Consider the following 27,659-nt stretch of genomic DNA (forward strand, 5'->3'; position numbering starts at 1 on the left):
ACACCTGCAAAATATTATACAAATTGATTCAGATTTAGATATAGCTCCCATATATATGCATCGCTCGATTTTCCCAAATTTTGCCATAATACTCTTATTTATTAACCAATGTTACTCAAATATCAAATTTTGATGTACTATCCGATCGTATTTAGACTTACATGTAGCTCTTACAAAATAATATTGCCCGATTTTTACAAATTTCGATTTATTACCCACAACTAAATGAGCGATTTCCTCTTTTTTAATAATGGACTCAATATTAGTAGCATTTTAACTCTGTAGGTGCAAAATCAATATTGGACATGTCTGCTCACATTGTGACAAGACTCTCATAAACAATCGGCGAAAGCGAAAATTAATTGGCGCCACCTGAAATAGGCAGCGCTTTTGGCCGGCATCTTATTTTCATAAAAAAAAAATTTCCATTTTGCTCTATTTAGAGCAACTTCTTACATTTATTGAAATATCTACAACTATGTACACGTTTTTTAAAGATATTTACGTGCTTACTTTAAAATAAACAATTAAGCACAATTTGGATTTCCTTCAAATAATTATCTCATAACCACCTTTCCCGTACATCATTGACAGACCAAAGGATAGTATTGATCCAAACAAAGGAAACAAGGCTATAAGCGACGTAGACACACCAATTGTTGTGAAATTATCGTTAATGGAACTCCTCAATTTATAATAGCATCCCTGAAATTACAGAAAAAACATATATATATATATTGGATAATTGTCTATTAGTGAATTACTTAAGTCATATAAATTTACATAAATAATAAAACAATTTATATATTTTTTGCTAAAAGTTATTCAAATACATTTTTTGACATTACAGTCAAATTTCCCTATACACGGACGAAAAAGATTGTTTCTCATATGTTTGGGTGTAAAAAATATATGTTTGGAACTCAAACTTTTTAACACAATATTTTTAAGTGCACGCATATAATGTTCATGAACTAGCATAACATATTTGGGACATATATGTTAATATGTTAGAACATATTATGTTTGGGACAAAAAATTTTTGTAAATATAATATGCTTAGATGCAAGCATATATTAATTTGGAAATAGCCTATAAACATATATGTGTTTAGAAAGAGAAACCTAGAGAGTATGCTGCAAGTAAAATAATGGAAGCAAGCAATTGGCGCCTTAAAAATATATCCACACAAAGAAAATTTCATTAAAAATTTTTACTACCAGTGTATGCCCCAAGGTGAAACATAATATGTTTGAACAATACAAACAATATTTTGTTTGGACCAATCCTGAAAATATATATGCTTGAAGCAAAATGTGTTTGGGGTATATATTACAGAAGCGATTTTTTTTGAGGGGGTATTGATTCTTGACGCGACCGGAAAATTACTTCGTTATATACACGCAAAAAAATAATTCTTTCCTCCCAAACGAAATTTTAGACAAACAAAGTTCGTTTCTCATTTGCTTTTCGCTGTACACCCAGAAAAAAGTGTCTTCGAAATTAAAGGAAAAAATGTTCATCAATTTAGTTTAGCCATTTTATTTCCATTCAGTTAAATTTTTGTGTCAAATAATAAAATTTACTTGTTTCAGTAAAAAAATCCTAAACTGAAAGCAGTTAGGAATAGTTCATTAACTAGAATAAAGCATGTAATTTTACTAATACTGTTTTCTTCGCTGGGTATAAGAATTTACTACTGAACAAGAAAATTTTATTCACTGATAACAAAGCATTCGTAAAAATAAACAAAAAGCGAACTAAAACCAAGTTTCTTCAAATTTAGTAAAGTTTCTTATAAAATGATAAATTTATTTATTTATTTTATTTATTTATATTCCTACTATGAAGTATTCAATCCTTTCAAAACTTAAGGAAACACATTTATTAGAATATAGGAAAATTTCCTACATTTCTTTTATCTGCCTGTAATCGATACCTGTCATCGATATGTTTGCGCGTGGGTTGTTTTTTAGTTGGAATCGCGTTGTTATGGTATACGGAGAGATTGTTAAAAAATAAATATAATATAATATAAAACAAATAAAATATATAAAATATTTGTTATTTTAAATTAGTGAGTAAAATTTTGTTTTTTGAAAATTGGTTTATAAAAAAAGAAAACACCAGCAGAATAACAACCCCTTCATTCGACTTCATTTTGGAATCTTCGATTATCAGGTAATATTCAGTGACGCTAACCTTTTGTGAAAAAATTGGTTTAAGATTTTTTGTTTATATTTGTAGGTATTGAAATTGTAAAAGGTGGACAAAATTGCTAGCAGCAACTTATTCAAAGTTAAAGGTACTAGAAGAAGAAAAAAATGTGTTTTAATATTTCAAGGCCAGTCGATGCTGTTGATTCTAAATAAATATATTTAATATATTAATAAAACATGTATTTTATTGAAGAAAAAATTGCCTATATAAATAAATAAAATTCTATTTAAAAACGAAGATAAACAGTTCCAATTTTGAAGTAAAAGGTTTACCACAAATATGTAAGATTTATCCAAATGAATGAAAAATGTTCAATAAAATCATTCCATATATGACTTCAATTCAGTTAAATTTTTTCATTCTGTAGTATAGTGGTACATAAATATAGGAAGATGTTAACTAATGTATGTAATGCATTCTACCTAATTTCTACGAAAATCATATCGTTCAAACAAATAAAAATGTCTTTGGCGCTATACGAAGTTCAATTTTCTTCACAATAAGTTCATTTTAACTTAAAGAAGAGGTCACTTTTTTCTGGGTGTAAGGAAGTCTATTTGGAAGAAAAGTATATACTTTTTGTAATAAACGTTTATTCTTTTCCAGGATGTAAAAACATTATCATAAAGACTAACTCAAAACAAAAAAAAACAATCTTTTCTGGCTAATTGCATTTTGCCTCACATCTTTCTCACTTCCACGATGTTTTTTAGTTGTCAGAACCTTTTTCTGTAATACAAACAATTTAGAAGAAATTATTCGATTTTATAAATTTTACCTTTCGCCTGGATGGAGAATCGAACCGCGGACCATGCAATTTGTAAGCCAACACACTACCCACTGAGCTATGTAGCATAGCTTGTGGCGCCCACGAGCCGGTTAAACAAACTTTATTTAACAGAAACATACATTTAGTTGGGCACCGTGGAGCAGTGGTAGCTACGTCTGACTTACATGCCAAGGGTCGTGGGTTCGATCCCTCCTTCGACCGAATACCAAAAAGTTTTTTTTTTTATTACATATATTCCAGATATGTTCGGAAGATTCCTAAAAAAGTTCAAGATTACATACTACTACACGGAAAAAAATAATTCTTTCCTCCCAAACGAAATTTTAGACAAACAAAGTTCGTTTCTCATTTGCTTTTCGTTGAAAGGAAGTGTATTTGGAAGAAAAATATATACTTTTTGTGATAAACGTTTATTCTTTTCCAGGATGTAAAAACAATTTCATAAAGACTACCTCAAAAACAATTTTTCTAGATAATTGCATTTTCCCTCACATCTTTCTCACTTCCACAAAGTTTTTTAGTTATTAGCACCTTTTTCTGTAATACAAACAATGTAGAAGAAATTATACGATTTTATAAATTTAAATTTTTTTTACCTTTCGCCTGGACGGAGAATCGAACCGCGGACCATGCAATTTGTAAGCCAACACACTATCCACTGAGCTATGTAGCCGTTATTGTCATCAATAGACAATTACCTATATAAGTTATATTTATATAGCATAGCTTGCGGCGCCCACGAGCCGATTAAACAAAGTTTATTTAACAGAAAAATACATTTAGTTGGGCACCGTGGAGCAGTGGTTGCTACGTCCGACTTGCATGCCAAGGGTCGTGGGTTCGATCCCTGCTTCGACCAAAGTTTTTTTTACATATATTTCAGATATGGTCGGAAGATTCCGGAAAAATGTTCAACATTACATTCTACTATATTCAATTTTTACTATGAACTGTAAAATGTGTCTTATTAAAGAATTAAAGTCAGAAAAGAACAGTGTTTGATATAAACGAAATTGACTGTGTTGTTGGTTCAAAAATAAATTTTTTTATTGAAAAAATAAAAATTTTGTAACAAACGAATTTTTTTGGTGATAAAAGTGTATACTTTTCGAAGCAATTCAAAAAACTCTAACTAAAGGAAAACGTTTTCGGTACACGTTTTCCAAACGTTTTTTTTTTTCTTTGCGTGTATATTAAATTTTTAGTATGAACTGTAAAATGTGTCTTATTAAAGACTTAAAGTCAGTTGTTGGTTCAAAAATATTTTTTTTTTATTGAAAAAATAAAAATTTTGTAACAAACGATTTCTTTTGGTGATAAAAGTTTAAAATTTTCGAAGCAATTCAAAAAACTCTAACAACAGAATGTATTATATTTTCAGATTTTGTATTTCGTTATCTATCTCCGTCGCCATATTTATCTTTTTTTCATTGCACCACGGGAGCCACCATGGTTCAATGGTTAGTACGTCCGCCTTGCATACACAAGGTCGTGGATTCGATTCCTGCTTCGACCGAGGGTTATTTACAAATTTAAGTTTTTTACGTTTTAAGGTCATTACTAGAGTTTATCCCCCGGACTTTTTCCATTCCCGGGAAAGCGGGATTTTTTTTCGAATTTCCCGGAATTCGGTCAAAAGGAAACTTTCTTCGATGTGGCATATATTTAGACATTTAAATAAATTAGAAATCGCCTAAAGCTACGGTTATAAGGCGCTGGCTGGACAACTAACAAGGTATATTATTATATTATACTAAAATAAGAAATATTTTGTAATAACTATAAAATTGAAATTTGTATATTTCATAAACAAACCTTTGCAATAGTTATGAAAATATTTTGAAATTATGCAATTGCAAAAGTGGTTATGTAGGGTAAAATGACCCATTGTTATAAAGGTTTACTTAGTCTACCAGTTTATTGGAATGCCGGTTTACAGATATATGACGATAAAAAATTAGAAAGAGCAACCTTCTTTTAACCAATTGGTAGGCCGTTGGGACCTGGGCTAGAACTCATGACTATATATGTCGGACAAGGGCACTATTACTACTTGGTATCATATTCAAATAGGAAAATGCAATTTCCAAAGTAATTGAAAATTTTTCTTAAATTATTTAATTTCACAGTTTATTTTATTTAAACAAAACATTTAAATTATCTCTACTTAGGCAAAATTATACCCCATTCACATGAGATTCAAAATCTACTCAAAATGGATTTGAAGTCCCTTATTTACAACAAAAAAAAATGACAGTTGAAAATAGTTAAAGTAGATTTTGGAAGTGTAATGAGAATGATGATATACCCAATGGTACTAAAAATAGTGTTTTTTGTAGTATTTATCCCTCCATTTTATATAAAATATTGCAAAGAAAACTTCCCGGGAATTAAGTGTGGGAAAGCGGGAGCGAAAAATATCGAATTCGAGGGAACGGGATCCCGTGAAAAAAAAAGACAGTCAGCACTATGCTCGGTTTTCGCGTTGAAATTTTCGTGGTTATTTTATTAAAACAGTTCAATATAAGGCAGGAAAATTAACTCATTTGTTGCGCAGTTTCTTGTTCCTCTAGATTTCGGCAAGACTTTACAGGAATATGTTTCTTTTCATTTATAATTTTGATTATCTAAGGAAAAGAAATGGCGAAAATAAAGTGGTTTTCAACTCGGAAACCGAACCATAGCGATAGGCTGTAGGCGGTAGGCGAAACATTTTTGGCGCGACGACAAATACAATAAGCTTGTCGGCGAATATTTCCTTTCTTTCATGTTTCCTATGGTTTTTGTTGTCAATACAGCATGCCTTTTCAATATTAAACATTAAAGTTGAATAAAACCATATAATGACTTGTTATTTGTTGAGTTATCAAGAAAAAATCTCCTCTTGGCCAGGCAACAACAATACTTAGTGGTGAGTTCAAAACATTGATAAGCGATGGAAACACTATACCATTTTTCGCCAAGGAATTAGAATAGATTTTAATTTGGCGACACGCCGCTGGCTGTCACGGTATTCCGTCGCGGATTTTGGGCTTCCCATAAGAAATACACGTAAATAAGTGTTCGCCTACCGCCTATCGCTTTGGTTATATTTACACACTTATACAGGTATATGACGTTTCCAACATGTTGAGAGTAGAAAACCCAAAAAATATTGCTACTCGGACCATCTCTGTTGTACAATTAATTGTCATTGACAACAATTGCAGTGAGCTCCAATTGAAATCCCAAATCAAAAAACGTTCTTTTCTGGTTGAGTTCCAAACGAAGACTAACTAATTTCTCTATTGAATATGAAGTTACATTTAGAATAATGAAAATCTTAACCTAATCAAGAACAAGAGAGCAAGAATCTGTTATCATTCTTCTAGTTCTCTTATCACCTAACAAACGATCCCAAGTGAACATGCAGCACACATGCACGTCCACTAGATTTGTAGTTGTAACCCTTTGAAATACGCTCACGCATAAGCGTTTCTTATGGGTGGTTAATTTTGATCGTTTGTCTTATCTTCACAAGTGAAAAGAGAGAGTAATAAAATGAAATTTAAACACATTGCTAGAGATTATTGATATTTAGAGATATTAAGGTACATACACCCTCAAAAAAAATCGCTTCTCTAACATATGTTCCAAACATATTTTGCAGGAAGCACATATATTATTGGATACTGCCGAAACATTAATATGTTCGTTTTATGTGAGCATATTATATGTTTGGAAGCATTTTGAGTCAAAAAATAGTATATGCTTGGAAGAATTCCCCAAAGAAGATTGTGCTCATTCCCTCACATAATTTTCACTTCCATGAAATTTTTGAGTTCTTCGCATCTTTTTCTGTAATACAAATATGCTGTTTTTTTTCAAATGTCTATAATCTTGGTTCCGAATATTCATTCTAATATTCAAATTAAATAATATTTAGACTTAAGCATAGTAAATTTTTGGCCTTATCATGAAACAGTTTTCCGAAACAACATACAAGCGGTTTCACAGAAATTGCTCTCATTTCATTCTCTCGCTGTGTTATGTTGATATCTTTTTATTCAACCCTCCCGGTTTCCATCTCTATTTCTTTCTCTATACTAACTCTCTCTCTGTCGCTCTCTGAATAAAGTATCCCAACATACAGTTTGTCAAGAAAGTGTTTTGACAATGGGATAAAAATTATGTTTTGTTCCAAAATTAAATATAATGAAATTTTAAAAAAATATTTTATTATGTATTTTGCAAAGTATACATACGTACACAGAATTAAAAATTTAATAAAATATTTAATATTTCAATTATTTCTAGAATTTGAAATATTTGGCAATGTCAAAAGACTTTCTTGACATACTGTATATATGTTTACTCGAAATTTGTAAATTTATATATGTTTACATTCACACATATTATTTTTATGAAATATTCATGCCCCAACATAATATATTCTAACATATTAACATATGTGTCCCAAATATTTTGTGTTAGTTTAAGAACATTACATGTTTGTACTTAAATGTATTGTGTTTAAAAATTGTGCCCGAAACATATTTTGTTTATATCGGAACATATGAAAAACATATTTTTCTAACAGTGTAGTTGTTAAATGCATTTGGTTTGATTTGAACCCCTCAGAGATCCCATGTTCAAAGCACATTTTTGGTTTTGAACACTTTTCTACCTAAAAGTTGTATGGTTTATAAAAACCGGGGCATCAGATATTTGCAACTAATTCCGTTTGTATTCTTTAAACAACGTTTCTTTAAATGAGCTTTGTGTGTGTAATACATACTGATATATAAATAGATCTACATGGGTGTATACGTTACTTGTTTGCTGATGACTATAGCGAAATTGTTGTTAACAACTATTATTAAGCAAATACATTTGCCGTTTGCGTTCTGGGTATTGCTTCCAAGCCAAAAAGTGTAGAGTTCAAGTAAGAACACATTTAAGATACAATTCTCATTTATATTAACATTTTGAATACTTTATACTAGGAGATTCAATGTAATTGCGTATTTGTGTAAATGTTTCCATCTTAGATCTTTGCATAAAAATGTTGATTCCAGAATATCTCCTGTGTCATAAGTATGGGTAAAAACAACTTACCACCTCAAAAACTCTGCTCGCATCTACTTTAGTAGGATCCATTCGTCGCTGATGAAAACATGAATTCGGAACAGAAGATTGGGGCCAATCCAGAAAACTTTCGTTGCCACAGCAATGTAGCTAAGAAAAAGAAGTATAGAATTAATTCAATTCAATCACAATCGAAAGAAAACTACGCTTCAAAACAAAACATATGTTTCTCCAGTCAAATGAAAGTGTATTATTCAAATAATGAACATGATTGTAGGCTTGCCAGATGATGGTTGCCGAAATCCAGGACTTTGCGCCGTACATTCCGGGATTTGTCGGAACAAGCAAAAAGTGTCGCATTTCAGTTTCAATTTCATATACAATTTTATTTATTAAGTAAACAAAAACATAACTGCCAATTTTTTATATCTAATGTAAATATCATACATTGGGAACTAGGGTTACAAGATGATGGTTGCGGAAATCCGGGACATTGCTCCGTACATTCCAGGATTTATCGGGACAAGTAAAACAGTCACATTTTTCGAAAATAGTTGCCCATATTTTATCACTTGGTAAATTTGCATATACGCCATTGCATAGTCATTGTCTGCAGTCTTTGACATTCCTAAATATGTTGGAACCTCTGGAACTCATATTTACTGGCATATCACTTTCGGTTTTGGCAAACAAACTTAAGCCCTGCGATAACAATCGCTGCTTCTTTTGTAATGCCTTTCGATACTGGGAATTTGGATATCGCCATAGACATCGTATAGGTATATTTCGCATCCGAGTTGGGGATTGTTATAGTGTCACTAAAGAGTCTATGGTAGTGATAGGGATAAAGTCGAACTTTGAAATGTTGGGAGAGAGTATAGGCTTGAGTTATAATTTGTAAAAATGCATTTCTCAGAAAAACGTGAATTTGAAATAAAATTAGACATTTGCGTTAATTTTATACATTTACTGCTCAAGTGATAGCTGATGATTCGAAAGACTACTGTCGCCCGGGCCGAATCTTAAATACCCAACACCATGAATCACATATAACAGTTGCCTTTGAAAACTCTTCGTCGTAGCGGGTTACTTGATAATATATAGAAATGTTTAAAGAACGCCTTGATTTAAAATCTAAAATCTTTGGATTTTTACCCCCATTATTCAAATGGTTAGAAGAAGTAAATTTTACTTTCAGTTCCAAGCAATTTTCATGATCAGTGCGCCTTCTATATCCTCAAGAAGTGTAATCGGTCTATATGGAGGTCTTACCAAATGGAGCAATCCCAGAAGAAAGTGGAGCACTATTTCAGTAGTATTGTAAGGGAGAGAGGCAGTACCAACTGCTTATAAAACAACCGAATCAGCGCTGATTTTTGTGGGCGATGTCCCGATTTAGAGCAGCTTCTACATAGCGCTGATATAATTGCTCATTTTAATAGAAATATTGCTCAGAAGTGATATATAATCTTGAGTATAGCATTGTTGGCGTGAAGGAAAACAGCACTACCTTTCATGCATCTATACCGCATGAATTGGTTGCAATAACGTAAACGAATAATCATAAACGAGTTTAATTACTCGTTTACGTTATTGCCACCGATTTATGTATACCAAAAAGCGCAACTACACTCTTACTGCTGAAGTATTTTTTGTTGGGATAAAAACTAAATTCGTTACAATTTCAGGCATATCCGATAAAAACTACGGTTTATATAAGCCCAAAGAGTAAAATCGGGAAATCAGTCTATATGGGTGCTATGCCATATAGACAGAACCTAGACCAAATCGGTGGGCGGGTTTATAAGGGGAATTTATTAATATTTGTACCGATACACAATTTATTCGGAACACCTATTTATGGTACTCCAAAACCTCTAGAATTCAAATTTCGAGCAAATTGGATAAAAACTACGGTTTCTAGAAGCTGAAGAAGTAAAATCGGGAGATCGGGTTATATGGGGGCTATAGCAAACCATAGACCGATACACTCCATTTTCGACACACCTATTTATGGTTCTAAAATACCTCTAGATTTCCAATTTCAGGCAAATCGGATATAAAATTGGGTTTCTAGGAGCCCAAGACCCCAAATCGGGGGGTCGGTTTATATGTGGGCTATACTACCACATGGACCGATATAGCCCATCTACGAACTTCACCTGCCTGCAAACAAAAAACGAATCTGTGCCAAATCGGATGACGATAGCTCCAATATTGAAAGCTGTAGCGTGATTACAGACAGACGGAAATTATTATATCGTCTTAGAATTTCTCCCTGATCAAGAATATATATAATTTATTGAGTCGGAAATCGATATTTCGATGTGTCACAAGCAGAATGACAAACTTATTATACGATTCTATCGTGGTGGGTATAGAAAGTATGAAAATCCAAAACCAAAAATATTTTTAAAAGCGATTTAATTTCAAATCGTTTTATTTTCTAAGAAATAGAAAACAATTAGAACATATGCCTTGGTTTATGGAAATTCCAGGCGAATCCCGGCCATCTGGCAAGCCTATTGGGGAACACATAAAATACACTTTGTGTTTTGATTCTAATAACCAATTCTGCTTTATGTTATAAATTAAAATACTAAATAATCTGTCGTTATAAACAATACCTATGGTTAGGTTAGGTTATGTGCAAGCCCGATGTATCAGGCTCATTTAGACTATTCAGTCCATTGTGATACCACAGTGGTGAATAAAAGCAATACCTATAGGTATTGAAAATACAAACTGCTACCAATTTGAATAAATTTGGACGAAAAAGTTGTCTATATTTTACCACTTTATATTTCTAAATTTGCATAAGTGCTACAGCAGTCGGGATAAAGTCCATAATTGTGTACAAGCTTGCAAATTCCTACATTCTTTCTCCCAAGATGGCAGCGAAATTTTTTATATCAAACATTGTTTTTTACAAATGTTGCTGATTTTTGAAAGTCGAAATATTTTTCCAAATATGCAATCGCGCTCATAAGCGATTCTTTCTGTTAAGGGAACATTTTGCTTTATAGACATAACTTTGCTTATTTCGCAAGGTACTAAAGGATATATTTCTACATTGATATTTGTGTAATTTTCTGTAGCCAATATCAGTTTCTGAATATTCTTCAGGATATTTTTTCAACAAATAAAAAGCTGGTCAACCTAAAATTAGTATTTCGATTGCAAAAACCGAACTAAAACCGAGTTTCATCAAATTTAGTCAAACTTCTTATAAAATGATAAATCTGACTATAGAAAGCTTATCATACATACTAATAATAAGCTTATTATACATACGACTTAGCAAAGAAAAATATGTTAGTTCTTTCGTACTAAAAAGTATTCAATTCTTTCAAAATTTGAGAAACTACACTTGTTAGAATATAGAAAATATTCCTATATTTCTTTTATCTACCTATAATCGATACCTGTCATCGATGTAATCGATATGTTTTCTATTGAGTTGTTATGGTATACGGAGTGGTTGTTAAAAATAATGTAATAAATAACAAATAAAATATAGAAAATATTTGTTGTTTTAAATTAGTAAGAATTTTTTTTTTGAAAATACAGTAGAATTCATTTATAGCGACCTCGGTTATAACGACCATCCGTTTATAACGACGGATTTTCAAAGCAAGTTTGGTTCTTAATAGTTTGTACATGCGCAAGCATTCGCTTAGAACGACTCCGGTTTTAGCGACCATCTGCTTTTAACGACCAAGTTGCACGTCTGCTTTGGAATGGACATTCGGTTATAACGACGATGTAAGTTCTGTGTACTAATTTTTATTTTTTTCATTCCATTTTTTGTCGTCAGCCAATACTAAATAAAGAAACATATACTGCGGGGAATCACAGAATTTGTTTTCGACTATCCCAAACAGAGGTGCAAATGACAAAGAAGAAATATTCAAACCAGTTTGGGATGAGTTAGAGTTCAAACCAGGACTGGGATGAGTTCGTAAATGTCGATGACAACGTCGTGACATCAGAATAGCCTTCATTGAGAGAAATAGCGGAGAACACAAAAGAAAATGATGAAACTCACAGCGATAATGAACAAGATGACGAAGATGAGCCAATCAAAATTCCAACTAGGACAAACTTGAGTGCGGTGCACACATTAAAACAGTATTTACGATTTGGGGGTTCTGATATATCAGAGAGTTTATATAGTTCCGTTGAAATTATTGAAAGAAAATTATTAAAAGAAATTCTTGTAAATAGAAAACAAACCACAATTCTAAACTATTTGCAATCTCAATAAATATGAATATACATGATAAAAAAATTAAAAATATTGTGTACGCTTATTTGGATACAACGACGTTCGGTTATAACGACGCATAATTTCGGTCCCTTGGCGGTCGCTATAACCGAATTCTACTGTAATAAGTCAATCAATGTGCGTGATGGTGTATAAGGATAGAAAACACCAACAGAATAACAACCCTTTCATCCGTAAATATAAAATATTTGTTGTTTTAAATTAGTGAGTTTTTTTTAGTCTGACGGACACCGCAAAATAAATTTTAGTGCGTATCTTCCTGAAGTACGAAGCATCGATCTCTCCGCTCTCAGTACCTTTTCTCTATATGCTCCCACATCGGTCAATATATGCTTAATAACCATAGATTTTTATGGAAAATATGGTCAACAACTTTTTGATACGCAATGTTAACGTAGGATAATATTATAGAAATGGTGCACCCCACGTCAGTTATATTGTTAAAATTAGACCACCTCAGATACAGAGGGTTAAAGAAGGGGTCACTTTTTTGGGGGTGCAGTATGTTTTTTATATATTGCAAATTCACAATAGTACAAAAAGTATAAACTTATAAGTAGTGCTATCTACTAGGCAAAAATGTCGTTACAAAATTTTGAGTGCAATTCTTTTATTAATTTTAGTATTTTATATTTATAAGAAATAAAATTTACTTTTTTCTGGGTATTTTACTTAAATTATTTTCTAAATAACTCTATTAAGTTATATCCACTTAATGCACTCAAAAAAAGTGAACCCTCTATTTCACTAAAGCCAATTTTACTATATTTTAGTTCAAGGAATTATTTGTTTGAAGAAAGTTTCCTTTGAGGTGAATACTAAGTTCGAGTTTAGCCGCTAAAATCAAAACTAAATCTGCAAAAACAGAATAAAATTATATCTTCATGTTGCATATTTTATTATAACTTGATGGGGAATGATCCAATGCAAAAAATGAAAATGTTTATTTTCGGTGAAATTAATTATTAAAGAAAGGGCTAGATTAGATTAGTTTAAGTTAGGTGGCAGCCCGATGTATCAGGCTCACTTAGACTATTCAGTCCATTGTGATACCACAGTGGTGAACTTCTCTCTTATCAATGAGTGCTGCCCGATTCCATGTTAAGTTCAATGACAAGTGACCTTCTTTTTATAGCCGAGTCCGAACGGCGTTCCACATTGCAGTGAAACCACTTAGAGAAACACTCAGAAATGTCACCAACAGAGAATGAAGCCGCCAAGACGTGCCGCTGATTTTAGCCGCCGCCAAATATGTCGACTCATCTCGACTCAAATTTAGCCACCAATTAATCAAAAATATACATTAAAACAAGTAAGGAAAGTCTAAAGTCGGGTGGGGCCGACTATATTATACCCTGCACCACTATGTGATCTACATTTTCGATACCATTAGGTTTATGTTCCCATATATATACATTTAAATCTGAACCGTCAACGTATTTAAGACTTCTTAGAAAATCTGTTGACTTAAAATTTAAGTCGGTTAATGTCCTGCACTCAAAAAAAGTTTACTTGGATCCAAAGATTTTGACCTTCCTTTAAGGATTTTGGTATTGATTCCGAGACAAGATGAGGGTTCTTTAAAATAAGGGATTTTTTTGCGACCTATCTGGCTTTAAATCTAGGATCTATAAAATTAAAATTAGGATACAGATCTGATTTATCGAATTTTCATTCTCTTTGTCCGGTATATTATGTTAATAAAGCTAGTCAAGCATAAACAAATGCCAGTTTAAAAATCCAAATTATGACGGATACTTCGAAGTAAAAATATTTTCTAACCTCCAAAAAAACGAGCTCGAGGTCTGTATGATCAGTTTTTATGTATTCAATATTTCGTCTATATATACACAATACATTTAAATACGTACAAATTGCATGTTACATTAAAAACACTCACGCACTGAAAAAAATATTGTCGTGAGGTCAAAGATTTCAATACGAATACAAATTTTGCTTAGCATAGAAGACGCATTTCTCTAAAATAAAGTTATTTTCCTTGTCCAAAAGTCGATAAACTATTCAATGAAGTCGTATTGTCCTTATAATAAAGTGATTTGACTTAAAAATGGGTATCTTAACATGAAAGAAAAAATGTATAGGCTAAGGTCAACTTGACTTTAATAATTCAGAAAAATTCTTTAAATTTAATGAAATTGTCTTTAAATTTGTTGTCTTTTTGCATCTTGACTACAAAGCAAAAAATCGTTCAAATATAGGACATGTTTTTCAAAACTTTATTTTAAAGAAGTTTTTTACTTCAAACATAGCATAATTTCTACTTGAAGTCGAGTACTAATTTGGAAAATAAGGTTGCCGTTAACTCGTTTTTAAAGGACTTTGATAGCATATGAAGAAAACAAGCTGAGAAAGCAAAACATTAAAATTTGCTTCCTAGAAGCAAGTACACAAAACCTAAATTTAAAAGAGAATTGTGTCTTAAAAGTATCCTTACTTGTATTCTCCGCTTCTTTGGCTCGGAATCAATACCACATTTTTTAAAGTAAAGACAAAATCTTTGGAACCGAGTATGCTTTTTTCTTCAGTGCTAAAATAACAAAAATAATACACCAACTGTATAGTAAATAGCTAACGACGGTGTCTGTGGCATTACTAACGCTGCGCTTTGTTTTTTCTAATGAGATTTCTGTAGCTTTGCGCCAAATTTTCAGTGTCTGTCTGTCTTATAGTTTATTCGCTTCTGTGTTGGTGCATTGAGAACGTGCAACATCTCCAATATTAGTCTCTTGTTATAATTAGGTTAGGTTAGGTTAAAGTGGCAGCCCGATTAAGATTCAGGCTCACTTAGACTATTCAGTCCATTGTGATACCACATTAACTAAAAGTACCTATTACATATGGGCACTTCTAGTTTTAACCGCTGAACCTTCTTGGTTATTTTTCTTTGTTGAACCAACCAGATTGTTCCAAAAACATTAGCAGACTGCTTAGGTTAACGTTTTCCAGATCCGCCAGTAATCTGAAGCTATATGCTCCTAAAAGTTGCTTGCGCTTTACACAAAATGCAGGACACTCACACAAGATTCCTTTTCCTCCGCATCATGACAGCTCATACAATAGTCATTATACTTCGCGCCTATAGATTTTGCAAAATCGCCTATCAGGCAGCGACCCGTTATAGCAGATATCAGGAGTGATATCTGACGTCTCGAGAACACTAGCATATCTAGTGTGCGGTTTAAGTTTAAATGGGGCCATATTTGCTTGGTGTCGTTACAGCACTTGCAATTCTCCCATCGAACATTTGCCATCATAACAGCCTTCTCACGCAGCATGAGCTTGCAGGTAGCCAGGGGCATACCAACAGATTCTAGTTTCCCTGGAATATGTAAGGTAGTCCCTAGCCTTGCCACCGTGGGAGTTTTGCGATCTTTGCAGTACATGACTAGTTCTGTCTTTGCAGGAATTACCCCAAGACCATTATCTTTCGCCCATTTCTCAGTCATCCGGAGAGCTCTCTGTATAATATCTCTGATTGTGGATGGGAATTCTTCCCTGACTCCCCCTTACACATCGTTTATATATCACCGTCAACCAGGGGATAATTCTTTCAGCCACTGCTTGTAATTCCGCTGGAGTAATTCCATCAGGTCCGGGGGATTTGAATGGTCCAAAGCTATTTAAAGCCCATTTTATTCTAGATTCCGACACAATTTCCTCGATAGGAAATGACCGCTGAGCCTTTATTACACCACCAGAACATGGTTCAACCGTCTGATTTCCAGGGAAGTGTACCTCCAACGTCTCCACACTGGACGTTGTCCAATTTCCCTCCGCTGTTTTAATGAAAGCTGGAGCGGTGTTAGTGGATGCTAGTACCTTCCGTAGTCTGGAAGCCTCTGACGTATTCTCAATACTGCTACAGTAATCATCCCAAGAGTTTTGTTGAGATCTTCTCAGTTCTCGTTTAAATGCTCTCAGATTCATCTTGTAAGTGTCCCAATCCTCCGGATTATAATTATTCTCACACTGTAACACACGCGCTCTCTCCAAATATGGTTGATGATGTTTTCCTGCACAGGTGCACAAGTTTCCTGCACTTGTCAATGATATTGGCATTAGTGAATCTTTCGTTAATCTTGGAATACACACGACCGATTTGTAAATTTAAATTTGTATATTCCAAAATTACACGAAAGATTCAGTAATGCCAATTTCATTGACAAGAGTAACTTCACAATAGCCCCGAAAACTAATAATACACTACAAAAACTATTTACTAATCTAAAACCAAAAATTGACGACATGGATAAATCCAATTTAGTATACGAAATTAAGTGCAATGGGAAAAGTGTATTTGTGATTTATCGGTCGATAGATATGTATTAGAAGTATAATTGGAGTAATTTTTTTAAGTTTTCGACTAAGCAATGGCGATTTTACATGGAAAATGTTGGTATTTTGATCATTTTTATCGAAATTAGAAAAACATATATATATATATATATATATATATATATATATATATATATATATATATATATATATATATATATATATATATATATATATATATATATATATATATATATATATATATATATATATATATATATATATATATATATATATATATATATATATGGGAGTTATATCTAAATCTGAACCGATTTCAACTAAATTTGGTACGGACAGTCAGAATGTTAATTCTATTTCCTGTGCAAAATTTCAAGTAAATCGGAGTAAAAGATTGGCCACTATGGTCATATGAGTGTAAATCGGGCGAAGGCTATATATGGAAGTTATATCTAAATCTGAACCGATTTAAATTAAATTTAGCACACTTGATTATAGTACCAATTGCACTCCTTATGCAAAATATCGGGCGAAAGATATATATGGGTGCTATATCTAAATCTGAACCGATTGGCACACTTGACATCACTACTAATTGTAATCCTAGAGCAAAATTTCAAAGAAATTGGGGTAAAACTCTGGCTTCTAGGTCCATATAAATCCATATCGGCTTTGATCACAAAAACGTGTTCACAGACTGACGGACATGCCTATATCGACTCAGGAGCCCACCCTGAGCGTTTTTGCCAAAGACACCATGTGTCTATTTCGTCTCCTTCTGGGTGTTGCAAACATATGTACTAGCTTATAATCCCCTTTTTCACAGTGTGGCACAGGGTATAAACAGAAAAATGTATTAATAATTGTATTTGAACAATTTTGAGCTTTCGATCCACAATTATTCAACATAAGGTTCCTATTATAATTTCGCTAAAATCTTGCTCAAAAGATATGAATGATATGTAAATTTCATTGCAAGATTGGTTGTACAACTAATCTCATAACCATTCCGATAACCTCAATTTGCTTGTAAAGGGTGATTCTTTTGAGGTTAGGATTTTCATGCATTAGTATTTGACAGATCACGTGGGATTTCAGACATGGTGTCAAAGAGAAAGATGCTCAGTATGCTTTGACATTTCATCATGAATAGACTTACGATCTGCCACAACGTCGAATTTTCAGTGAATGGGCCCTAGAAAAGTTGGCAGAAAATCCGCTTTTTTATCGACAAATTTTGTTCAGCGATGAGGCTCATTTCTGGTTGAATGGCTACGTAAATAAGCAAAATTGCCGCATTTGGAGTGAAGCGCAACCAGAAGCCGTTCAAGAACTGCCCATGCATCCCGAAAAATGCACTGTTTGGTGTGGTTTGTACGCTGGTGGAATCATTGGACCGTATTTTTTCAAAGATGCTGTTGGACGCAACGTTACGGTGAATGGCGATCGCTATCGTTCGATGCTAACAAACTTTTTGTTGCCAAAAATGGAAGAACTGAACTTGGTTGACATGTGGTTTCAACAAGATGGCGCTACATGCCACACAGCTCGCGATTCTATGGCCATTTTGAGGGAAAACTTCGGAGAACAATTCATATCAAGAAATGGACCGGTAAGTTGGCCACCAAGATCATGCGATTTGACGCCTTTAGACTATTTTTTTGTGAGGCTACGTCAAGTCTAAAGTCTACAGAAATAAGCCAGCAACTATTCCAGCTTTGGAAGACAACATTTCCGAAGAAATTCGGGCTATTCCGGCCGAAATGCTCGAAAAAGTTGCCCAAAATTGGACTTTCCGAATGGACCACCTAAGACGCAGCCGCGGTCAACATTTAAATGAAATTATCTTCAAAAAGTAAATGTCATGGACCAATCTAACGTTTCAAATAAAGAACCGATGAGATTTTGCAAATTTTATGCGTTTTTTTTAAAAAAAAGTTATCAAGCTCTTAACAAATCACCCTTTATAACAGGTTGGCTGATAAGTCCCCGGTCTGACACATAGATGGCGTCGCTAGTATTAAATGCATATTATTTTTATATAGTACCAACCTTCAAATGATTCGTGTCAAAATTTGGCGTCTGTAAATCAATTAGTTTGTGAGACAGAGCGTCTTTTGTGAAACAACTTTTGTTATTGTGAAAAAAATGGAAAAAAAAGAATTTCATTTTTTGATAAAATACTGTTTTCTGAAGGGGAAAAATACGATGGAAGCAAAAACTTGGTTTGATAATGAGTTTCCGGACTCCGCCCCAGGGAAATCAACAATAATTGATTGGTATGCAAAATTCAAGCGTGGTCAAATGAGCACGGAGGACGGTGAACGCAGTGGACGCCCGAAAGAGGTGGTTACCGACAAAAACATCAAAAAATCTACAAAATGATTTTGAATTACCGTAAAATGAAGTTGATCGAGATAGCAGAGGCCTTAAAGATATCAAAGGAACGTGGAGGACGGTGAACGCAGTGGACGCCCGAAAGAGGTGGTTACCGACAAAAACATCAAAAAATCCACAAAATGATTTTGAATGACCGTAAAATGAAGTTGATCGAGATAGCAGTGGCCTTAAAGATATCAAAGGAACGTGTTGGTCATATCATTCATCAATATTTGGATATGCGGAAGCTCTGTGCAAAATGGGTGCCGCGCGAGCTCACATTTTACCAAAAACAACAACATGTTGATGATTCTGAGCGGTGTTTGCAGCTGATAACTCGTAATACACCCAATTTTTTCCGTCGATATGTGACAATGGATGAAACATGACTCCATCACTACACTCCTGAGTCCAATCGACAGTCGGCTGAGTGGACAGCGACCGGTGAACCGTCTCCGAAGCGTGGAAAGACTCAAAGGTCCGCTGGCAAAGTAATGGCCTCTGGTTTTTGGGATGCGCATGGAATAATTTTTATCGATTATCTTGAGAAGGGAAAAACCATCAACAGTGACTATTATATGGCGTTATTGGAGCGTTTGAAGGTCGAAATCGCGGCAAAACGGCCCCATATGAAGAAGAAAAAAGTGTTGTTCCACCAAGACAACGCACCGTGCCACAAGGATTGAGGACGATGGCAAAAATTCATGAATTGGGCTTCGAATTGCTTCCCCACCCACCGTATTCTCCAGATCTGGCCCCCAGCGACTTTTTCTTGTTCTCAGACCTCAAAAGGATGCTCGCAGGGAAAAAATTTGGCTGTAATGAAGAGGTGATCGCCGAAACTGAGGCCTATTTTGAGGCAAAACCGAAGGAGTACTACCAAAATGGTATCAACAAATTGGAAGGTCGTTATAATCGCAGTATCGCTCTTGAAGGGAACTATGTTGAATAATAAAAACGAATTTTGACAAAAAATTGTGTTTTTCTTTGTTAGACCTGGTACTTATCAGCCAACCTGTTAATGGATAAATGTCCGCCGCCGAATATAGAAATGTATATCGGCTTAGCTGTCAAGTCAAAAATGGGTCGGGGATAATCCACCGCTGAAAATCTTTTTGGTGTTCGGTCGAACTCACGGGCTTGAGTATGCAAGGCGGGCATACTAACCATTACACCACGGTGAGAGCTCATTATTAAAGAAAAGTAAACGTGAAAAAATAGCGCGATAATGCCAACATAATACTGACCTTTACTCTAATAATTTTGTGCGTACGTTAGTTACATGAACTAAAAAAACGGGAAAAAATTATACACAAATGAAGAATAAAGATTAAAAAACCGTACTTCTCACAAATTAGTTAATTATTTCTTTAAATTTGTAAATTTTATTAAAAATGTGTCCATCTCAAACTTCGTACGAGTATGGCAATATTCTTGCAATTTAGAACTCCATTTTTTCCCTCAAACTACAAAATTATATTTAACAAGTGAAAAAATTAATTATATCCAATAAATTTTCTTGAATTTATCGAAAAATATTTATTTTTTGTGATATCGGCGTGATGTCAGCGTTTGCAATGCTGTTCAGTTAAAATTTTCTAGAATTAACCAACATTTTTCTTCCTGGTGGGTTCACTGTTTTTTCACCGTGGCATTAGAAACCTTTTGTTATATTTGGTAACGAAATTGTATGCAAAGTATTGGGAAAACAAATTCTCGGGAATTAAGTGCGGGTATTCCCTGGAATTTGTCTTCACGTGAGCGGTAATGTGATAAAATCCCGGGAATTCCCTGGAAAACCCCCTATCTGCAGTCAAAGAGCTTAGATTTCATGCACTGTGCAAAACATATAGAAAGAATTATTGATACACTGTCTACTCATCATCATCAGATGTAGACTCGAAAATAAAGGAGATTTTTATCGTTGCCAAGCTAAGGACAGAGCCAATCCACTTGCACTCTATTCTGAAGAATATTGAAAAATATAAATATATAGTCCATACCTTGATTTATTGCTCAAAAGATATCATTCTTACAACATAAATTTTATGAACAAAATATTGATGAATCCTTTCTTATAAAACTTTTAATGTACACAGAAAAAATTTTCACGAAAATTTTTCCAATTAAAATCTTAATTGAGTTTTAAAAAATATTCAATTAAAAATTTAATTGATGCAACAATTTTTTTAATTGAAATAAAAATCAATCACACAAATTAATAGTATCAATTAATTTTTTAATTGGATCAATTAATTTTTAATTGACTGTCAATTAATTTTTTAATTGATACTATCATTTCTGTGATTGAAGACATTTCAATTAAAAAATGAATTGGATCAATTAATTTCGTGATTGAATCAGAAAAAAATTCTTTGTGTGTATGTATAAAATAAGTATAAAACTCGTTTTCTCTTATTAATATGAACCTTGACCAACCCTAGCCGAATTCCTGGTAAATTAAATAATATACCAATTAAAACAATGATGGAATTATTAACATTCTTATTTTTTTTTTTTCAATTGCCGATCAAAAACGAGAGTCAAAGTAGTTTTTGATCAAAATTCAATCATAATCTATTTGAATCAATTAAAAGATTGATTGATTTCAGCTTAAAAAATCTAAAAATGTTTTAGTTGAAAACTTGATTTCATGATTTCATGACAATTTCAATTAAAAATTAATTGGATCAATTCATTTCGTGATTGAATCCAACAAAAATGTCTGCGTACAAAAAATCGTAAAGACTTTTTGCCACAACTATTATATACTTTATTTTGTTAACAACTAAAATAAAATGAAATCTCCATCCGAACTTAAATTTTATTGATCCTACACACAAAAATTTTTTTCTGATTCAATCACGAAATTAATTGATCCAATTAATTTTTAATTGAAATGTCTTCAATCACAGAAATGATAGTATCAATTAAAAAATTAATTGAAGGTCAATTAAAAAGTTAATTGATCCAATTAATAAATTAACTGATACTATTATTTTTGTGATTGATTTTTGTTTCAATTAAAAAATTTGTTGAATCAATTATATTTTTAATTGAATATTTTTTAAAACTCAATTAAAAGTTTAATTGGAAAAATGTTCGTGAAATTTTTTTGTGTGTAGGAGAAGGTCAAAATCTTTGGATTCAATTAAACTCTTTTTGAGTGTAGATGGTATATGCGTTTATAATTCATGTTAACTTTTTTAATCAAAGTATTAAAGTATTATTATTATTGCTTAAAATGGGAAATGTTGTCTATAATATAAAAATAAAGTTTCTGCTACCAAGGCTGCTTTTTGATAATATTGCAACAAAGTCTTTTTATACCCTTCACCACTGCTGTGGTACAGGGTATAATAAGTTTGTGCATTTGTATGTAACGCCAAGAAGGAGTAATCGTAGACCAACCTTTTAGAATACGGATCGGCTTAGAATTAAATTCTGAGTCGATTTAGCGATGTCCGTCTGTCTGTCCGTCTGTCTGTCTGTCTGTTGATGTATTTTTGTGTGCAAAGTACAGCTCGCAGTTTTAGTCCGATTGTCCTAAAATTTGGTATAGGGTCCTGTTTCGGCTCAAAGACGATCCCTATTGATTTTGGAAAAAATCGGTTCAGATTTAGATATAGCTGTCATATATATTTTTCACCGATCTGGTCATAATTGGCGTGTATATCAACCGATCTTCCTCAAATTTCGTACATCCCAATATTTTATGAGTCTCGAAAAACTTGCAAAATATCATCCAAATCGGTTCAGATTTAGATATAGCTCCCATATATAGCTTTCGCCCGATTTACACTCCTTTGTCCACAGAGGCCAATTTTTTGCTCCGATTTAGTTGAAATTTTGCACGGGTAGTAGAATTAGCATTATAGCTATGCGTGTCAAATTTGGTGGAAATCGGTTCAGATTTAGATATAGCTCCCATATATAGCTTTCGCCAAATTTACACTCATATGACCACAGAGGCCAATCTTTTACTCCGATTTAATTGAAATTTTGCACAGGGAGTAGAATGAGCATTATAGCTATGCGTGTCAAATTTGGTGGAAATCGGTTCAGATTTAGATATAGCTCCCATATATAGCTTTCGCCAAATTTACACTCATATGACCACAGAGGCCAATCTTTTACTCCGATTTAATTGAAATTTTGCACAGGGAGTAGAATGAGCATTGTTGCTATGCGTGCCAAATTTGGTTGAAATCGGTTCAGATTTAGATATAGCTCCCATATATATGTTTTTCTGATTTCGACAAAAATGGTCAAAATACCAATATTTTCCTTGTAAAATCGCCACTGCTTAGTCGAATAGTTGGAAAAATTACTCTAATTTTCTTAAACTTCTAATACATATATATCGAGCGATAAATCATAAATAAACTTTTGCGAAGTTTCCTTAAGATTGCTTCAGATTTAAATGTTTCCCATATTTTTTTACTAACATTGTGTTCCACCCTAGTCCATTAGCCGACTTTAATTTTGAGTCTATAGATTTTGTAAAAGTCTATCAAATTCTGTCCAAATCGAGTGATATTTAAATGTATGTATTTGGGACAAACCTTTATATATAGCACCCAACACATTTGACAGATGTGATATGGTATCGAAAAATTAGATCTATAAAGTGGTGCAGGGTATAATATAGTCGGCCCCGCCCGACTTTAGACTTTCCTTACTTGTTTTAATTTAAAAAATAACTTTACCTTTGATGTACATACAAAACTAATTTTGGATTTTTAAACAGATGCCGGTGCATTATTAGCATGTTTATTTATCAAAAAATTATCTACAATAAATATAAAAACAATCTTTTAGTGGAGTTTAAGTTTTACACTTTTGAAAGTTACACTGAAAAAACAGTGAACCCACCAGGAAGAAATATTTTGGTTAATTTTAGTATATTGAGATTATTTTTAGAAAATTTTAACTAAACAGTATTACAAACGCTGGCATCACGCCGATATCACAAATTAAGTAAATATTTTTCGACAAATTTAAGAAAATTTATTAGACATAATTATTTTTTTTTAATTGTTAAAGAAAATATTGTAGTTTGAAGAAAAAAATTTGCAAAAAAATTGCAAGAATGTCTTTAGTTCCATACGAAGTTCACGATGGTCGCATTTGTAGTAAAAGTTACAAATTTAAAGAAATAATGAACTATTTTGTGAAAAGTACGAATTTAGTAAATCTTTATGCTTCATTTGTGTATAATTTTTTTCCGTTTTTTATTTCATTTATCTAACGTAAGCCAAAAATTTTTAGAGTATATGAAACTTTCTCCAAACACAATAATTCCATGAACTAAACTAAAGTTCAATTGGCTTTAGTGAAGGGGCTTTAGGAGGGTTCACTTTTTTTTTGAGTGTACGTTTCATTGACACATTCGAAAGATACGAAATTTTCTAATTTATTACACTTAACAAAATATTCACGACAATATTTTGTTCAGGCCAAAGACCTCAAAATACGAATCCGAATTTTGAGAATTAATATGATTATGTCAAACAAAATGTTATTTTTGGACGGGGAACATATTTGTCAACTCAACTATGTTATTTAATGTGTCTGATTTTGGAAGCCATGACTGTTTTTGCACTGAAAAAAAAGCATACTCGGTTCCAAAGATTTTGTCTTTACTTTAAAAAATTTGGTATTGATTACGAGCCAAAGAAGCGGAGAATACAAGTAAGGATACTTTTAAGACACAATTCTCTTTTAAATTTAGGTTTTGTGTACTTGCTTCTAGGAAGCAAATTTTAATTTTTCGCTTTCTCAGCTTTTTTTCTTCATATGCTATCAAAGTCCTTTAAAAACGAGTTAACGGCAACTTTATTTTCCAAATTAAGACTCGACTTCCAGTAGAAATTATGCTATGTTTGAAGTAAAAAACTTCTTTAAAATAAAATTTTGAAAAACATGTCCTATATTTGAACGATTTTTTGCTTTGTAGTCAAGATGCAAAATGACAACAAATTTAAAGACAATTTCATTAAATTTAAAGAATTTTTCTGAATTATTAAAGTCAAGTTGACCTTAGCCTATAAATTTTTTCTTTCATGTTAAGATACCCATTTTTAAGTCAAATCACTTAATTATAAGGACAATATGACTTCATTGAAAAGTTTATCGACTTTTGGACAAGGAAAATAACTTTATTTTAGAGAAATGCGTCTTCTATGCTAAGCAAAATTTGCATTCGTATTTTAAAGACATGAAATCTTTGACCCCACGCCAATATTTTTTTCAGGGTGGGCGAGAAAACAAAATTTTGGGACAAACATCCGTCTAACAAAAACATTTTGCTCTTGAAACATGTTTGGGGTGATCATATTCCTTCTCTACGTGTACAAGACGCATTTATCTGCTACAAAGTTTTTTCCTTGTCCAAAATTCGATTAACCTTCCAATGAAGTGGATTATCTTTATAGTTAAGTGATTTGGCTTACAAATGGGTATCTTTATATGAAAGAAGGGAGCCATCGTGGTGCAATGGTTAGAATGCCCGCCTTGCATACAAAAGGTCGTGGGTTCGATTCCTGCTTCGACCGAACACCAAAAAGTTTTTCAGCGGTGGACTATCCCACCTCAGTAATGCTGGTGACATTTCTGAGGGTTTCAAAGCTTCTCCAAGTGGTTTCACTGCAATGTGGAACGCCGTTCGGCTTAAATCTACTTTAGTACAAGTGGTTGCCCCTAACCTGGCAACACTGTTTCACTGCAATGTGGAACGCCGTTCGGACTCGGCTATAAATAAGAGGTCCCTTGTCATTGAGCTTAACATGGAATCGGACAGCACTCAGTGATAAGGGAGAAATTCACCACTGTGGTATCACAATGGGCTGAATAGTCTAAGTGAGCCTGACACATCGGGCTGCCACCTAACCTATATGAAAGAAAAGTTTATTTGACTAAGATCGACTTGGCTTTAATAATTCTAAAAAATCAAAATTAATGGAAAATGTCTTTTTGTCGACATTTTGTAACTATAACATAATAGCAGATGTTTTTCAATTCTTTGTTTTTAAGACCTTTGTTACTTGAAACGTTGCATAATTTCTAATTGAAGTCTTAATTTAAGTTGTTGCTAACATGAAAACTTAAAGGAATTTCATAGCACATGACGAAAACAACAGAAAACGAATTATTTCGAATTTATTTCCTAACATCAAGTACGCAAAACTCAAATTTAAAAGAGAATGGTATCTTAAATGTATCCTTACTTAATTTGTCCACTTCTTTAACTTCAATCAATACCAAATTAATTCGAGTAAAGACAAAATCTTTGAAACCTTGACCTGGTAAAAATTTTCAATCTGCTGGGATTGCCCATACTAGAGCCGAAATCAAAGAAATTATACCATGGTGGGGTCCATTTTTGTGTGGATGGATTCGTAAATTTCAAGCGGATTGGATATAACCTACAAAGTAATATCTGAGTGTCATATTTATTATACAAGGTCCCATATACGTCACAACCTACAGCACTATTGTCCACTATTTATGCCAAGTTTCAAATCGATATTTTGTTTCGTTCGGTATTCAACGATACCACCAATGCGTTACGAAATGACGAAGTAAGTGTAACCCCCACCCTAATTTATGGTGTAGGAATTTCTATAGGTTGCGTGTACTTACATTCTGTTGAAGAAAATCCATATAGTTAGTATGATTTCCAGTTGTATTTCTTAATTCATTGAGGTCATGCATTTCTCTTGCAATTCCACTAGAAACACCATCCAACAACTCGCATTTGTACGTGTGGATATAGATGGACAACGAAATTAACGAAAACAATGCCGTTATCAGAAAACCTCCATACTACTGACCCCAAATGACAAAAATAAAACAGAACAGGTCCAATAAGAAATGCATTAAAACTCAGATTAAAGCCAATGCAAATTGCACGAGGTCAATGCACTATGTATACTCACAAACACCAGCATGGATGAGTGGACCTTCACGATACAGGAACACGCAAGTGAGCTGGCGAACACTATAATGGCCCCAATCACAATCAATACCATCGGTGCTATTTCAGAATATGAGGCATTGATTTTTATATACTTCTGATAATCCGTTTGCATCCACATTCCCATCCATATGAGAGAGAGTCCGGACAACTGATGGGATGAAAGTAAGACTGACTTCCCCAAAGGCAATCGCTGTTGCTAACACTTACCCAAAAGGCCATATTGAATAGCATTAGTATGGCTCGCACGCATGGATACGATACCAAATGTCCATTGTCATTGGAATACATTGCTATGACAATGACTAGCGGTGCCAATTTATAAACTCTTTTTTACGTTCCAAAATTATCTATTTTTGTTTTGTTTTTTCAATTGTTCTTTATTAATAAAACACAGCGCTTACTCCTTCTTACTTGAGCCACTCTTCAAGACTACCAACTGAGCTCTGTATGTGGAAGAGACGAAGACATGAATGCATTCATTTGTTGTCATCAATTATCTATTCAAGAATGTTTACGATAAGCCAGGAGAATTTACGTTACAGTTAGACTTCGTTGAACACGATCGTTTCACTCATCAAAAGTACTGTGTTTACATTCAAAACAAAAGCCATTTGACT

General features: G+C 33.2%; 1 protein-coding gene across 1 annotated transcript; it reads right to left on the minus strand.

Annotated features, from left to right (window-relative positions):
• Positions 1–422: 422 nt before the first annotated feature.
• On the minus strand, positions 423–27,486 carry LOC142225633 (tetraspanin-6-like). Its single transcript, XM_075295435.1, has 5 exons — positions 27,250–27,486; positions 27,002–27,190; positions 26,706–26,888; positions 8,108–8,227; positions 423–705 (listed from the first exon to the last, which is right to left on the minus strand). Exons 1-5 carry the CDS (start codon positions 27,328–27,330, stop codon positions 550–552), a joined length of 729 nt encoding a protein of 242 aa, XP_075151550.1. The 5' UTR covers positions 27,331–27,486; the 3' UTR covers positions 423–549.
• Positions 27,487–27,659: the final 173 nt, after the last annotated feature.

This window comes from Haematobia irritans, chromosome 2 (assembly GCF_050003625.1).
Source record: "Haematobia irritans isolate KBUSLIRL chromosome 2, ASM5000362v1, whole genome shotgun sequence".
In the NCBI taxonomy this organism is placed as follows: Eukaryota; Metazoa; Arthropoda; class Insecta; order Diptera; family Muscidae; genus Haematobia; species Haematobia irritans.